The sequence below is a fragment of the Lithobates pipiens genome, unplaced genomic scaffold (assembly GCF_037356315.1).
Source record: "Lithobates pipiens isolate NorthernLeopardFrog02 unplaced genomic scaffold, aLitPip1_a1.2 Scaffold_19, whole genome shotgun sequence".
NCBI lineage: Eukaryota > Metazoa > Chordata > Amphibia > Anura > Ranidae > Lithobates > Lithobates pipiens.
In genome coordinates, this window is record NW_027507764.1 from 527,791,181 (window position 1) to 527,804,573 (window position 13,393).

The 13,393-nt window shown below is 44.0% G+C and overlaps 1 protein-coding gene across 6 annotated transcripts in view; it reads right to left on the minus strand.

Moving 5' to 3' along the window:
* The window catches only part of SLC43A3 (solute carrier family 43 member 3), a 757,299-nt gene that overhangs the window by 698,150 nt on the left and 45,756 nt on the right, over positions 1–13,393 (minus strand). For 3 of the 6 annotated variants that reach the window (XM_077493188.1, XM_077493189.1, XM_077493190.1), the window contains exons 2-3: positions 11,092–11,139; positions 4,397–4,564 (exon numbers count right to left, since the gene is read on the minus strand). In XM_077493188.1, coding sequence (XP_077349314.1) covers positions 4,397–4,562 — 166 coding nt within the window. In that variant the 5' untranslated portion in view covers positions 4,563–4,564; positions 11,092–11,139. The remainder of the gene's footprint in view (positions 1–4,396; positions 4,565–11,091; positions 11,140–13,393) is intronic. The other 3 variants (XM_077493191.1, XM_077493193.1, XM_077493192.1) reach the window with 1 other exon arrangement.

A 13,393-nucleotide genomic window follows, 5' to 3' on the forward strand; every position in this document is an offset into this window, starting at 1 on the left:
CCAAGAGGTGGACAAGAGGTACAGTGTCACTGATGCATGCACTGTCACTGCTCACCATCCTTGTGGCCTCCTCAAACGGTGACAGGACAGTGCATGCATCCCTGATCATGCCCCACTGGTGTGGTGAGAAAAAACCGAGCTCCCCTGACCCTGTCCTGGTGCCGTAGTCGCACAGGTACTCATTGATGGCCCTCTGCTGCGTGTGCAGCCGCTGCAGCATGGCCAACGTTGAGTTCCACCTGGTGGGCATGTCACATATAAGGCGGTTCTTGGGCAGGTTCAACTCCTTTTGGAGCTCAGCCAGCCGAGCACAGGCATTAAATGATCGGCGGAAATGCACACAGACTTTCCTGGCCTGCTTCAGGACATCCTGTAAGCCCGGGTACCTGCCCAGGAACCGCTGCACCACCAGGTTAAGGACGTGAGCTACACAGGGCACATGGGTCAGTTGTCCCTGTCGGAGGGCTGATAGGAGGTTGGTGCCATTGTCGCAAACCACCATTCCTGGCTTAAGCTGGCGTGGCGTCAACCACCTCTCGGCTGCCCCTGCAGAGCTGACAAAACATCCACCCCAGTGTGGCTCCTGTCCCCCAAACAAACCAGCGCAAGCACGGCATGGCATCGTTTTGCCTGCGTACTTGCGTAGCCCCTGGAACGCCTACGGAGCACCGCTGGTTCTGAGGACAGAGCACTGGAAGAGGCCATGGAGAAAGAAGAAGAGGAGGGGGTGGAGGAGAGAGGTGTGTCACAACCAATAGTAGCATTTTGGAGGCGTGGTGGCGGAACAACCTCCAACACTACTGCACCTTGTCCTGCATCCTTCCCAGCTGCCAGAAGAGTGACCCAATGGGCCGTGAAAGACAGGCAACATCCCTGTCCATGCCTGCTGGACCATGAGTCAGCGGTAATATGCACCTTACCGCTGACCGCCCTGTCCAGTGAGGCAAGGACATTGCCTTCCACATGCCGGTAGAGAGCCGGAATCGCCTTCTGTGAGAAAAAGTGGCGTTTGGGGACCTGCCACTGAGGAACCGCACATTGTACAAACTCACGAAAGGGGGCCGAGTCTACCAACTGAAAAGGCAGCAGCTGAAGTGCTAGCAATTTAGCCAAGCTAGCATTCAACCGCTGGGCATGTGGATGGCTGGGAGTGAACTTCTTTCGCCGGTCCAGCAGCTGGGGCAGGGACATTTGCCTGCTATAATCGGACGTGGGTGTACTGCTAGCAGAGTGCCCGGAAGCACTTGACTGTGACACACCTAATTCTACACCTTCATTCCTCTCAGAGCAGGTTTCAGAGAGGACTGAAGGTCTAGTGGGGTTGGAGATGCCAGCTAATGAGGAGCAAGGAGAGGTCCGCTTTGTTCTTTGGTGTGGGTCTTTGAGGTACGCTTGCCAACGAGCTGCATGGCAGGTCAACATATGTCTGGTCAAGCATGTGGTGCCCAAGCGGCTGATGTTTTGGCCACGCGAGATACGCTTGAGACATATGTTGCGATCTGATGCACACGTCTCAAAAAAGGCCCACACCAAAGAACTTTTAGAATAACGCGCAGAGGCAGCGCCCTGCACAGGCGGAGCTCTGCGGTGTGATTCAGTCGGTGTGCTGCCCCTAAGCTGGCCCCCGGAGGGCATCCTGCCTCGTTGAACATGTGCCTCCTCCTCCTCCTCCTCCTCCTCTCTCCTACCAGGCACCCACGTGGAGTCAGTGCCCTCATCATCCCCTCCCTGTTTATCGCTGTAGCAAACCTGGCAATATGCTGCAGCTTGTGGAACATGACTGCCAGATTGCTGTCCTTCTTGAGCATCCCCTCTCTCTGCATTCACGCTACTGCCTTCCTCTAGCTGAGTGTCATCATCAGAGTCTACAAAACACTGGGCATCCTCCTGGAGCATGTACCCAACACTGTGCTCAAAGAGTTTAGGAGACTCCTCAGGAGGACGTGGTGGGTCTAGGGAAGGAGTCACTGATGATGACATTGAGACGAGGGAAGACGATGCGTTGGCAGCTGCTTTGCTAGTACCCTGAGACTGGGTGAGAGATGATGAGGAGGATGAAGAGGGCTTGGTCATCCACTCTACCAAGTCGTTGGCATGTTGCGGTTCAACATGTCCAGCTGCCGAAAAGGACAAGCATGTCCCATGACCACGTGCTGATGACAATGCACTGCGTCCACGACCAGCACTGTTGTCTCTAGACACAGAGCCTGCTTGCCCTCTTTTATCGGCTCGCGCCTGTCTGCCTCTCCTTGCTGGCCTTCCAGACATGGAAATGGCCTGAAGGGAGTTGGGTAAAACAGCAGTTGGGTAGTGTATATTGTGCTGGAGGCACACAACACCCACTAACTCCTGCAGATGCCTTTATTATAGAACACCAGAGATAAAGGGGTATACTGTAATGGAGTCACACAACACCCACTAAGCCCTGCAGATGGCTCTATTAGAGAACAGCAATAAAGGGTAGATACAGGTGTATATTGTGCTGGAGGCACAAAACACCCACTAACTCCTGCAGATGCCTTTATTATAGAACACCAGAGATAAAGGGGTATATACAGATGTATACTGTGCTGTGCTGGAGGCACACACAACTTCCAATAACTCCTGCAGATGGCAAGTGGGCTCAAATAGAGAAGAGCTATGTAGGTGGATATAGCGGTGTGTACTGGGTACAGAGCACGCAGACAGCACGCACAAGCTCCTAACACTACTGACTGCAAGCTCTATTATAAAAGATAGATCACTAGCTATATAGGTGAGGTGAATATAGTGGTGTATACTGCGGTCAGGGCATGCAGACAACAACCACTACAGAAGAGCAAGATCGAAAATCGGCCGATAACGATCGGTGTATACTGTGTTGAAGGTACACAGAACACCCACTAACTGCTTCAGACGCCAACACACTACACAAGGCCGCCGCGCTGGCGGCCTTATATAGTGTGGGGCGTGTACTACACAGCCTGAGCTATGATTGGCCACAGGCATTCTGCCTGTGGCCAATCGTGGCTCTCCTAGCTGCTGGCGCTGTGATTGGCCAAGCATGCGGGGTCACTGTGCATGCTTGGGCAATCATGAGCCAGCAATGCACTGCGATGACGCAGTGCATTGTGGGCCGTGAGCGCCACACGAATTTGGCGCGAACGGCCCATAACGTTCGGAATTCGCCGAACGGGCGAACAGCCGATGTTCGAGTCGAACGTATGTTCGACATGAACACGAAGCTCATCTCTATTGGCTAGTTCCATTTGTAGGTCTTTAGGTTCTTGGCAGCTCATGCAAAAGGTATATGGAGACATCTGCAAAACAGCAGGCTGGCTGCTGCAGTGCACCTACTTCAGGCTCTATAGGGAAGATCCATGGGCTTGTACGTCAATGGACTTGGGGTCTTTTCACACATAGGGACCGTTCATTTCATCAGTTCATCTGTTTTTCATCAGTTCATCAGTTTTTTTTACATCCACTACCAATGCAAAAATGGATGAAAATGGATGAAAAACTGACCATTTGTCAGTTTACATCTGTTTTTCGTCCGTTCCGTTTTTATGACAGATGAAAAATAGTGCTTTCATCTGTTCAAAAAAACGGATGAAGCGGATGAAAATGGAAGAAAATATATCATCCAGAGTATGATCATCCATTGTCATATGTTTTTCCATAGCATTGATTTCCATTTTTCATCCATCAACGGATGGATGAAAACAGACAAATGGTCCATATGTGTGAAGGGGGCCTAGTCCCTGCACTACTTTAGTCTGACTTTGAGGTGACTGGAGGTCCCTAGACCTCAACATTATACAGGCATTGCTTCAAGTCGCGTCAAAATTGCGTCAGTCTTTCAGGTCGCACATGTGTTTAGGGGAACTTTTAGCCCTTCCTGTTTAGCTCATTACTTATCACATGTACTGTATGCTGCCATGTTGGTGTAAAACAAAAAACTCTATCAAATACTTACTATCATTATTTTTATTTTCCTGACGCCAATCCATGGCAGCATATGAACAGTACCTTTTTTGTTATTTTTTATGGAGAATGGGGGATTACGTCTTAAAATCCTGTCTTTTTTACCATGTGTATCCTGGTTTGAGCTATGTCCACTTACCATTAGGTAAATCTAATACACATTTTGTCACAGTGCTCAAATCCATTTAGTAAGCATACAGGGTGTTCCAGGCTTTTCTATTATAAAGGATAGCATGCTGTGCAAACTGAGTGTCCTAGATTTACCCTACATTAAATGTAATTTTTGTATAATGAAAAAATTATCAAAAAATCAAACACTAGTCAACTGCAAAGTAATTCAACAAAATGCATTTCTATAACGTAATATAAACTTGCTTGAAATTTATCAGGCTTTGCTATCTCTAGCATGCGTTGAATATTACACAATACTCACTGTCAGTAGAGTTGGTAGTATGATTTGTAGCATTGTAGCACAGATCTTCAAAATATTGTTCCTTCTTCAGCACAAATACCAGAGATGCCCATCCAAAGGGGAGTCCCGCAAAACAAATGCATTCTACCAGCCCAGTCAAAAGAGTCAACACAAACTTGCAATTCATCTCTACAGGATTCAAAAGAATTTTGAAAAGTGCATAAAAAATACCACTAAAAAATGCAAGACAAAATATCAGGTTTCAACTTTAGACTGAATTTTATTCTGAAAACAAGTAATGGCAAGTATGAGTATATATAAGCCCCTGTACACGCGGTCGGACATTCCGACAACCAAATCCGTCGGATTTTGTCCGAAACTGTTGCATATACAGTCGGACAAAGTTGTCAGAAAATCCGATCGTACTTAACGTGATGACGTTATTTCGTTAGGACGGGACTACGTTCAGGCTAGTAGCCAATAGCTTTGGTCTAGGAATTTGATCTGAGCATGCGTGACACTTTGTCCAATCGGAATTCTCTACACATGATCGGACAAAGTCCGATCGGATCATGTTGTCGGAAAATCTTATAGCCCAGCTGGAAAACTTGGTCCGTCGGATACTCCGATGGAAACAGTCCGATGGAGACCACACACTGTTGGATTATCCGACAGCACAGTCCTATCGGACATTGTCCATCGGAATGTCCAACCGTGTGTACAAGGGCTAAGACGTGTGGTGGTGGAAAACAGCAGTAATCCCTGAATTGAATGTGGTCCTATATCTTCAGCTTGTAAATAAACTACAACCAATCTATACTGCCTTTATTTGCCTGAAATATATTAAAGTTTTTTCTCCTTGTGTGGTTAATTTGTGGTTTGGAATAGCGAAACAGTAAGGAAAATCTCAGATTGCTGCAATTGGAACTTTTTTACATAAGCAGTAATGCCAATCAGGTAGGCTCATGTAGCAATGTTTTAAAATAATTTCCTGAGTTGTATATGTAAACTTGTCACGCACAAAACTGTTCCAAAGGACCAGTATAAACTATACTATACTAGCAAAAGTGTGCACACTAGTACACATAAAATACAAATAAAGAATAACAGCACTGTCCCCTTTCTCAGCGTGAAAGACAAAAACTATTGGTACATTAAAAAATATAACTTAAAAAAAAAATAGTTTAGAAAAAAATCTTTCACTGAGAAATTAAACCAGAACTAAAGTTCTGCTGTTACTCACTGTGAGCAGGCAAGCTTTTATTACAGAAGAGACATGCATAGTTGCCAACATTCTCAAAAATATTTTAGGGACATTTTTTTTATGTAGGTGGAGTATCATTTTAATTAGGGGAGGGATATTCATGTGTAGAAGTGGCCTAGTAGGAGCAAAAAAGGTAAAAAAATGGGGGTAGTTTTAGTTACGCTAAATATTGTGTGTGGCTTAACCACTTAAGCCCTAGACCATTTGGCTGGCTAAAGACGAGCGTTTTTTGCAGTTCGACACTGTGTCGCTTTAACTGACAATTGCGCGGTTGTGCTACATGGCTCCCAAACAAAATTGGTGTCCTTTTCTTCCAACAAATAGAGCTTTCTTTTGGTGGTATTTGATCACTTTTGCGGTATTTATTTTTTGCGCTATAAACAAAAAAATGACAATATTTTTTTTTTTTTTTTTTTACTTTTTGCTATAATAAATATCCCCAAAAAATATATAAAAAAAACTTTTTTTCCTTAGTTTAGGCCAATACGTATTCTATATATTTTTGTTAAAAAAAAATCGCAATAAGCGTGTGATTGGTTATAGCATTTACAAAATAGGGGATAGTTTTATGGCATTTTTATTAATTTTTTTTATTAGTAGTGGTGGCTATCAACGATTTTTATCATGACTGTGACATTAAGGCAGACAGATTGGACACTTTTGGTGCGATTTTGGGACCATTTGCACTTATACAGCGATCAGTCCAATTAAAAATGCATTGATTACTGTGTAAATATGACTGGCAGTGAAGGGGTTAACCAGTGACAGTGTCACTAGGCAGAACCTGTGCCCTTCTGCCACAGTATATCTGGCATCGGGAAGCAGTTAAAGGGTGTGGCGCTAAATTGAGTCTGCGATTACTTACAGCATTAATAGCATTTGTTACATGGAACGTTACATGGAATGTGGTAATATATAGAGAAAGAAAAAAAGAGAAAGAGGGATGGAGGGGGAGAGAGAGAAAGATAGAGAAAGAGGGATAAAGGGAGAGAGAAAGGAATAAATAAGGGAAAAAGAGGGATGGAAGAAGAGAGAGAAGAAAAAAATATAAGGACTGTTGGAAACTATGGGAATAGGAGCACCTATATACAGTCATCATCAGCCATACAATATCGTCCATATCCTCCCCTTCCAACATAAGTACATAGGAGCAGCCAGCCCTTCACCTGTTACATGCACACAGCCCCCCACATCAGGACAATGCAGAATAAAATGACAGCTTGCACCCACGCACACACACACTTCAACCTACGCAAAGCTACAATCAGCAGGATGCATCACCATCCCACTGGCCACGATTCTGCACAGGGGAACACATGGTCCTATGTGCACAGAGAACACAGCATCATACTGTGCATTACTAATCACTCACTCTGCTCCTAATTGTAATGAATAAAGACAGAGAGGGACCTGCCAGGTGAGTGGGGGGGAAGAGACGTTACGGGCCTCTACCTGTATGGCTTCAATAGGGGCGGAATCAAGGAAGAAAATCACACCAAACGCTCTGCTGCTAGTTGCTTCTGAGAGCAGGACGGTGGAGCGGTGCAGCCTTTTTATGGGGGATCAGACCCCTGGCATAGTCCGCCCAACCCTGCCTGTGACAGCCTATTTTCCCGAATTCTGCACAGGACATGCTGAGACTGGGACATGGGTCTGAATTCTGTGAATGTCACAGGCAAATTGGAACTGTTGGCAACTATGGACATGCAATGTCCCTTCTACAATAAACTAAACCTACCTGCATCTCTACCTTTAGTTCTACTTTAACGCACTTTCTCTGGAGATTGGTCACCGAGTATTTATTGCACAATGCCCATTTAGGCATAGGCAGAGAACTTTCCTGCAGTCTGCGCTCCTGTCTATGTCTATGCACTCCCAGATAGAAAGTTTGAAAATGACTTGCTGAGTTATTGTTAGACTTGCCAGGCTTCACAAGTTTGTTGCATAATTGCAGCAAGTCTACATTGAATTACTCCAGATTAACTCTCTTTGTAAACATTCTGCACGTCTGCTGCAAGTTCTGGTTCAGTTATGTTGTAAAATAGTCATCCCACCACAGGGGTCACTATGGCTGAATTTTCATGCTGTAGATTTGCAAAGCTCTTGCTGTAGACTCACCACTGCAACTTTGCTCTTGCTAGAGACTTGCCACGCAAAGTTGCTACAAATTGGAAAAGTTTTAACTAGAAGAGTTACATGGGGGGCGCTAGAGTTACATGGGGGCCCTTATTTAAAAGTTTTCCTCACCCAAGATGGCCACCAAAGGTCACCAGAGATTGCAGTGTCCAATTAGACTGCTGTTCCCTCTGAGGCACCGATAGAATTCACAAGGGTAAACATTTCCCGTAATAAACTCCACTCTATCTGCATAATGGCACAGTGCCTCCTACTGGATAGAGAAAAATCTGTATCTGCCTACAAGCTAATCACGGAAGGTTAGAGCACAAATCATGGAGGCCGTTAATTGAAATGTTGTCACCCATATTCTGGAAACTGGTTATTAACCACTTAACAATTGCCCCATAGTCGAATAACGGCTACAGGGTGGTTGCTTAACTCTGAGAGGCCGTTATATAACGTCCTCCCAGAATTACGCTCTCGCGCGCCCCCTGGGGCTCGCACTCGAGAGCATCCGTTACCGCTGCTCATCACGGCCATTTACCACGTGATCGCTCCGTCAAATGATGGAGTGATCACTTGTAAACAAATAGGCATCATGTTATGAAGCTGGTTCCTCCCTCCCCTCTCTGTACCGATCGGTGCAGTGGAGGGGGAAGAGATCAGTGTTGGCAGCGCTGTGGGCTGCATCTGCAGTGCCCACATTGCTGCTCACTGAAATTTAACCCCTCAATTCCCTGCCAATAACCTGCCAATACTCTGCAATAGCCTGCCAATACTCTGCAATAGCCTGCCAATACTCGGAGATACCCTGCAATACCCAGCCATAGTCGCTTATATCCTGCAATACCCAGCCATACTTGGTGATACCCTGCAATACCTAGCCATAGTCGGTGATATCCTGCAATACCCATGATGTCCTTGACTTTGTGTGGGGATATCTGAATGATGGGTGTAGCTACAGGCATCATTCAGATATCAGCTTTTTCAGCCGGCGATTCCCTACACCATAAGAACAATCATAGCGGCTGTTTCGCTACTTGATCGTTCTTACAGGAGGCGAGAGGGGACATCCCCCATTCCACCGCCCTCTGTTTTTTGGGGGAAAAAAATTTCAAACTAAAATAAAGTAAAATGAACAATAAAATTATTTTTTAAAGCACCCCTGTCCCCATTTGCTCGCATGCAGAAGCAAACGAATACACAAGTCCCGCCCACATATGAAAACGGTGTTCAAACCACACATGTGAGGTATCACTGCGAACGTTAGAGCGAGAGCAATAATTCTAGACCTAGATCTCCTCTGTAACTCAAAACATGTAACCAGTAAAAAAAATGTAAAGCTTATGGGGATTTTAAAGTAGCGACGTTTGGCGCCATTCCACGAGCGTGTTCAATTTTGAAGAGTGACATGTTAGGTATCTATTTACTCGACATAACTTCATCTTTCACATTATGCAAAAACATTGGGCTAACTTTATTGTTTTGTTTTGTTTTTTTAAGCACAAAACTGTTTTGTTTTTTCCAAAAAAAGCATTAGAAAAATTGCTGCGCAAATACTGTGCGAGAAAAAGTTGCAATGACCACCATTGTATTCTCTAGGGCAGTGGTTATCAACCCTGTCCTCAGGGCCCACTAACAGGCCAGGTTTGCAAGATAACTGAAATACATCACAGGTGATATAATTTGCTGCTCAGTGATTGCAGTATTCTAGTCTGCATCTCCCCAAGGTAATACATAAAACCTGGCCTGTTAGTGGGCCCTGAAGACAGGGTTGATGACCACTGCTCTAGGGTCTTTACAAAAAAAAACATATATAATGTTTTGGGGTTCTATGTAATTTTCTAGCAAATTTTGATTTTTACATGTAGGAGAGAAATGTCAGAATTGTCCTGGGTGCTCCAGAACCCCTGATGGTGCTCCCTGCATGTTGGGCCTCTGTATGTGGCCAGGCTGTGTAAAAGTCTCACATGTGGTATCTCCATACTCGGGAGTAACAGCAGAATGTGTTTTGGGGTTTAATTTGGGGTATGCATATGCTGTGTGTGAGAAATAAACTGATATTATGACAATTTTGTGAGAAAAAAAAAAAAAGGAAAAAAAAAATCTTGATTTTGCAAAGAATTGTGGGAAAAAATTACAACGTCAAAAAAACTCATCATGCCTCTTACTAAATACCTTGGAATGTCTTCTTTCCAAAAAGGGGTTATTTGGGGGAGATTTGTACTTCAGGTGTGATCAATTTTCAGATATTGGCACCATAGCTTGTGGACTCTATAACTTTCACAAAGACCAAATAATATCCACCAATTTGTACTTATTTTTACCAAAGATATGCAGTAGTATACATTTTGGCCAAAATGTATGAAGAAAAATTACTAATCTGCTAAATTTTATAACAGAAACGAAGAAAAAATTCATTTTTTTTTTTTTACAGAATTTTCGGTCTTTTTTCTTTTATAGCACAAAAAATAAAAAACCCAGTGGTAATTAAATACCACCAAAAGAAAGCTCCATTTGAGTGAAAAAAAGGACAAAAATTTCATATGGGTACAGTGTTGCATGACTAATTGTCATTCAAAATGTGAGAGCACCGAAAGCTGAAAATTGGTCTGGTTATTAAGGGTGTTTAAGTGCCCAGTGGTTAAAGGGATTGTAAAGTGAATTTAAAAATAAAAATAACAAACATGTTATACTTACCTCCACTGTGCAGCTCGTTTTGCACAGAGTGGCCCCGAACCTGCTCTTCTGGGGTCCCTCGGCGGCTGTCTCTGCTTCCTCCCGCAGGTGCTTCTCACGTTCATGCGAGCTCCCTCGCATGGTGAGAAGCATCTGCGGGCGCGCTCCCGTGATACAGCCGGCGGCTATAACCGCTCGCTGTATCACATGGCCCCGCCCCCAGCGCTCCGCGTCAGTGGATGTGATTGACAGCAATGGCTGCGCTGCTTTCCATCCAACCACTCCAGCCAATCAGCGGCCAGGCTGAACGGTGGAAAGGACGTCGGGGGATGAGCGCGGGACATTCGAGGGGTGAGGTAAGTAAAAACGGGGGGGGGGCTGGGGGCACAGGCACTGTCAGATGTTTTTTCACCTTAATGCATAGAATGCATTAAGGTGAAAAATCATTTACCTTTACAACCCCTTTAAGGGATATGTATGTATGTACTGCAGAGACTGTTCATTGAGAGATAAATGCACATAACCTGAAGACCGTTAACTAAGGGGGTTCATGCAAATACTGTGAAATAAGTCACTAGTCATTGAGGTGGTAATGCACAAACGGAAAAAAATAGTTTTTTTTGCTCTAAATACATATAGCTTAAACTGTGAAAACCTTTTAGGATGTCAGTAGGCTCTTTGTTCAGTGTCACTTCAATGAAACCTAAATAGAGAAGACAAAACAAAATTAATACATTTATTCACCGTAATGATATACTCCACTTGACTCTACAAAGAACCCTTAATATCAGTGTCTAACCCAAAACAGTTTACAATCTAATGACCCTACTACACTCATACAGACAGACATTGTAGGGATTATGGATACTGTATGTGCTAATATTTACAATATTCCTAACATTAAACTGTATGTAAACCTTGAAATATATTTTCATTATGTTTGACATTATGACGTTGTATATCGTTTTTTAGCAAATCTATTTTTTTTTTGTGAATCTGTTGCAAAGTTTGTTACCTGGGGATCCTGCCAGTAACATCACTTCATGTTGCAGGTTGACAGTGCTAAGCCACTGCCTCACAATTAGCAGCAGCATTGTCAACTTGCCATGTGCACTCCTTCAATTGTCTGTTTATCTGCCTATCAGGTCTATAAGACAGCCAGTCTAACTGCCCACAGAATGACCAATGACAGGTTGACCGCATTGGTGCTAAATGCATGGCAGCAATGTCTACAATAGAAAGTGCTTTTACTAGCATAATGAAAAACAGATTTGGGTCTTATTACACTTTAAGAGCCTTTATTACATTTTAAGAGCCCGACTACAGCACTCTTACATGCTAAAACTGTCCACTCCGTTAGTTAAAAAAGAAGTGGTGAGGCAGATTAGGCCACAGATTTACCACATGGTTACAGCTTGGGTCATCACTTCCTCCCTCAGCTGCTATAATGAAGCCAAACTCTGAGGACCTTATTGTACATCTGTTTAGAAATGTATCTTATCTACAGTGAAAAATCTGTTGCAGACCCATGCAAATCTACTTAAATTGGCTGCCCAGAATTACCAGTGCAGAAAATGGTCACATGGTTTTACTAGGTTAGAGGGAGCCTCATCTGTGTCTAACAGTGTCACTAATTTATTGATAAACATCCCCAATGTGATCCCAGATGACAAAGTTTTGTTAAAGATGCAAGAGAGCAGATGAAACCTTCCTACCTATCTTTTGCAAATGTTCATAAAGAGGAAATTCGCTTTATGTGTGGTTTTCTTGAGAATCATAGTTAATTGTCTGGATTCCATAGAAACAGAGGAAATCTCATAGATGGGATGAACTACTCCTCGCATAGAAAAATGTGCGTTTTTTCCTCTGTGGGTAGTGCAAACCTGTCCTTATGCCCTGTACACACGGTTGGACTTTCCGACGTAAAATGTGCGATCGGATTGTGTTGTCAGAAAATCCGATTGTGTGTGGGCTCTGACACAAAGTTTGAGAGCTGGATCTAAAATTTTCCGATAACAAAATCTGATCGTTTAAATTCCGATCTTGTGTAGACAATTCTGATAGACAAAGTGCCACGCATGCTCAAAATCAATTAGGAGACGAAAGCTATTGGCTACTGCTCTCTTTATAAACCCGTCGTATGCGTAGTAAGTCACCTTGTTCTGAACGATTGGATTTTCCGACAACTTTGTGCGGCCGTGCGTGTGCAAGATAAGTTTGGACCAAAATCCGTTGGAAAAAATCTGACGGATTTTGTCGTCGGAATGTCCGACCGTGTGTACAGGGCATTAGTCTACACTCAAATGTAAGATGTTGAGAACGGAGTCAGGTGGAGACATGTGCACATGTACAGGAGTTACATCATCAGTGACCACCCAATGAGTGAAGAGGGTGACTGGTGGCTGACGGCCTGGACTGGACAGTGCAGAAGGAGGGCACACTTGAAAGGTAAATGTGTCGTGCACATATTCTGAGAGAGGGGAAGGATAGACAACCTATATACACATAAGTATTATGCAAATCTGCTGTGGAAAGAGAATTTGGGGGTTATTTACTAAAAGAAAATCTACTTTGCACTGCAAGTGCACTTGGAAGTAAAGTCGTTGTAGATCCGAGGGGGACATGCAAGGAAAATAATAAACAGCATTTTAGCTTGCACGTGATTGGATGATAAAATCAGCAGAGCTTCCCCTCATTTCAGATCTACCACTTATGCCGCATACACAGGACCGGACTTTCCGGCAGACTAGGTCCAAAGGGATCAGTTCGTCGGACAATCCGATCGTGTGTGGGCTAATCTGATTGTTTTTCGTTATAAAAATCAGACGGACGTAGAAATAGAACATGTTTTCAAATTTGTCCGATGGCTAAATTCCTACCGGGAAAACTGTTTTTGTGCTGGTCTGACGGACCAAGTACAACGCATGGGAAGCTATTGGCTACTGACTAATAAACTT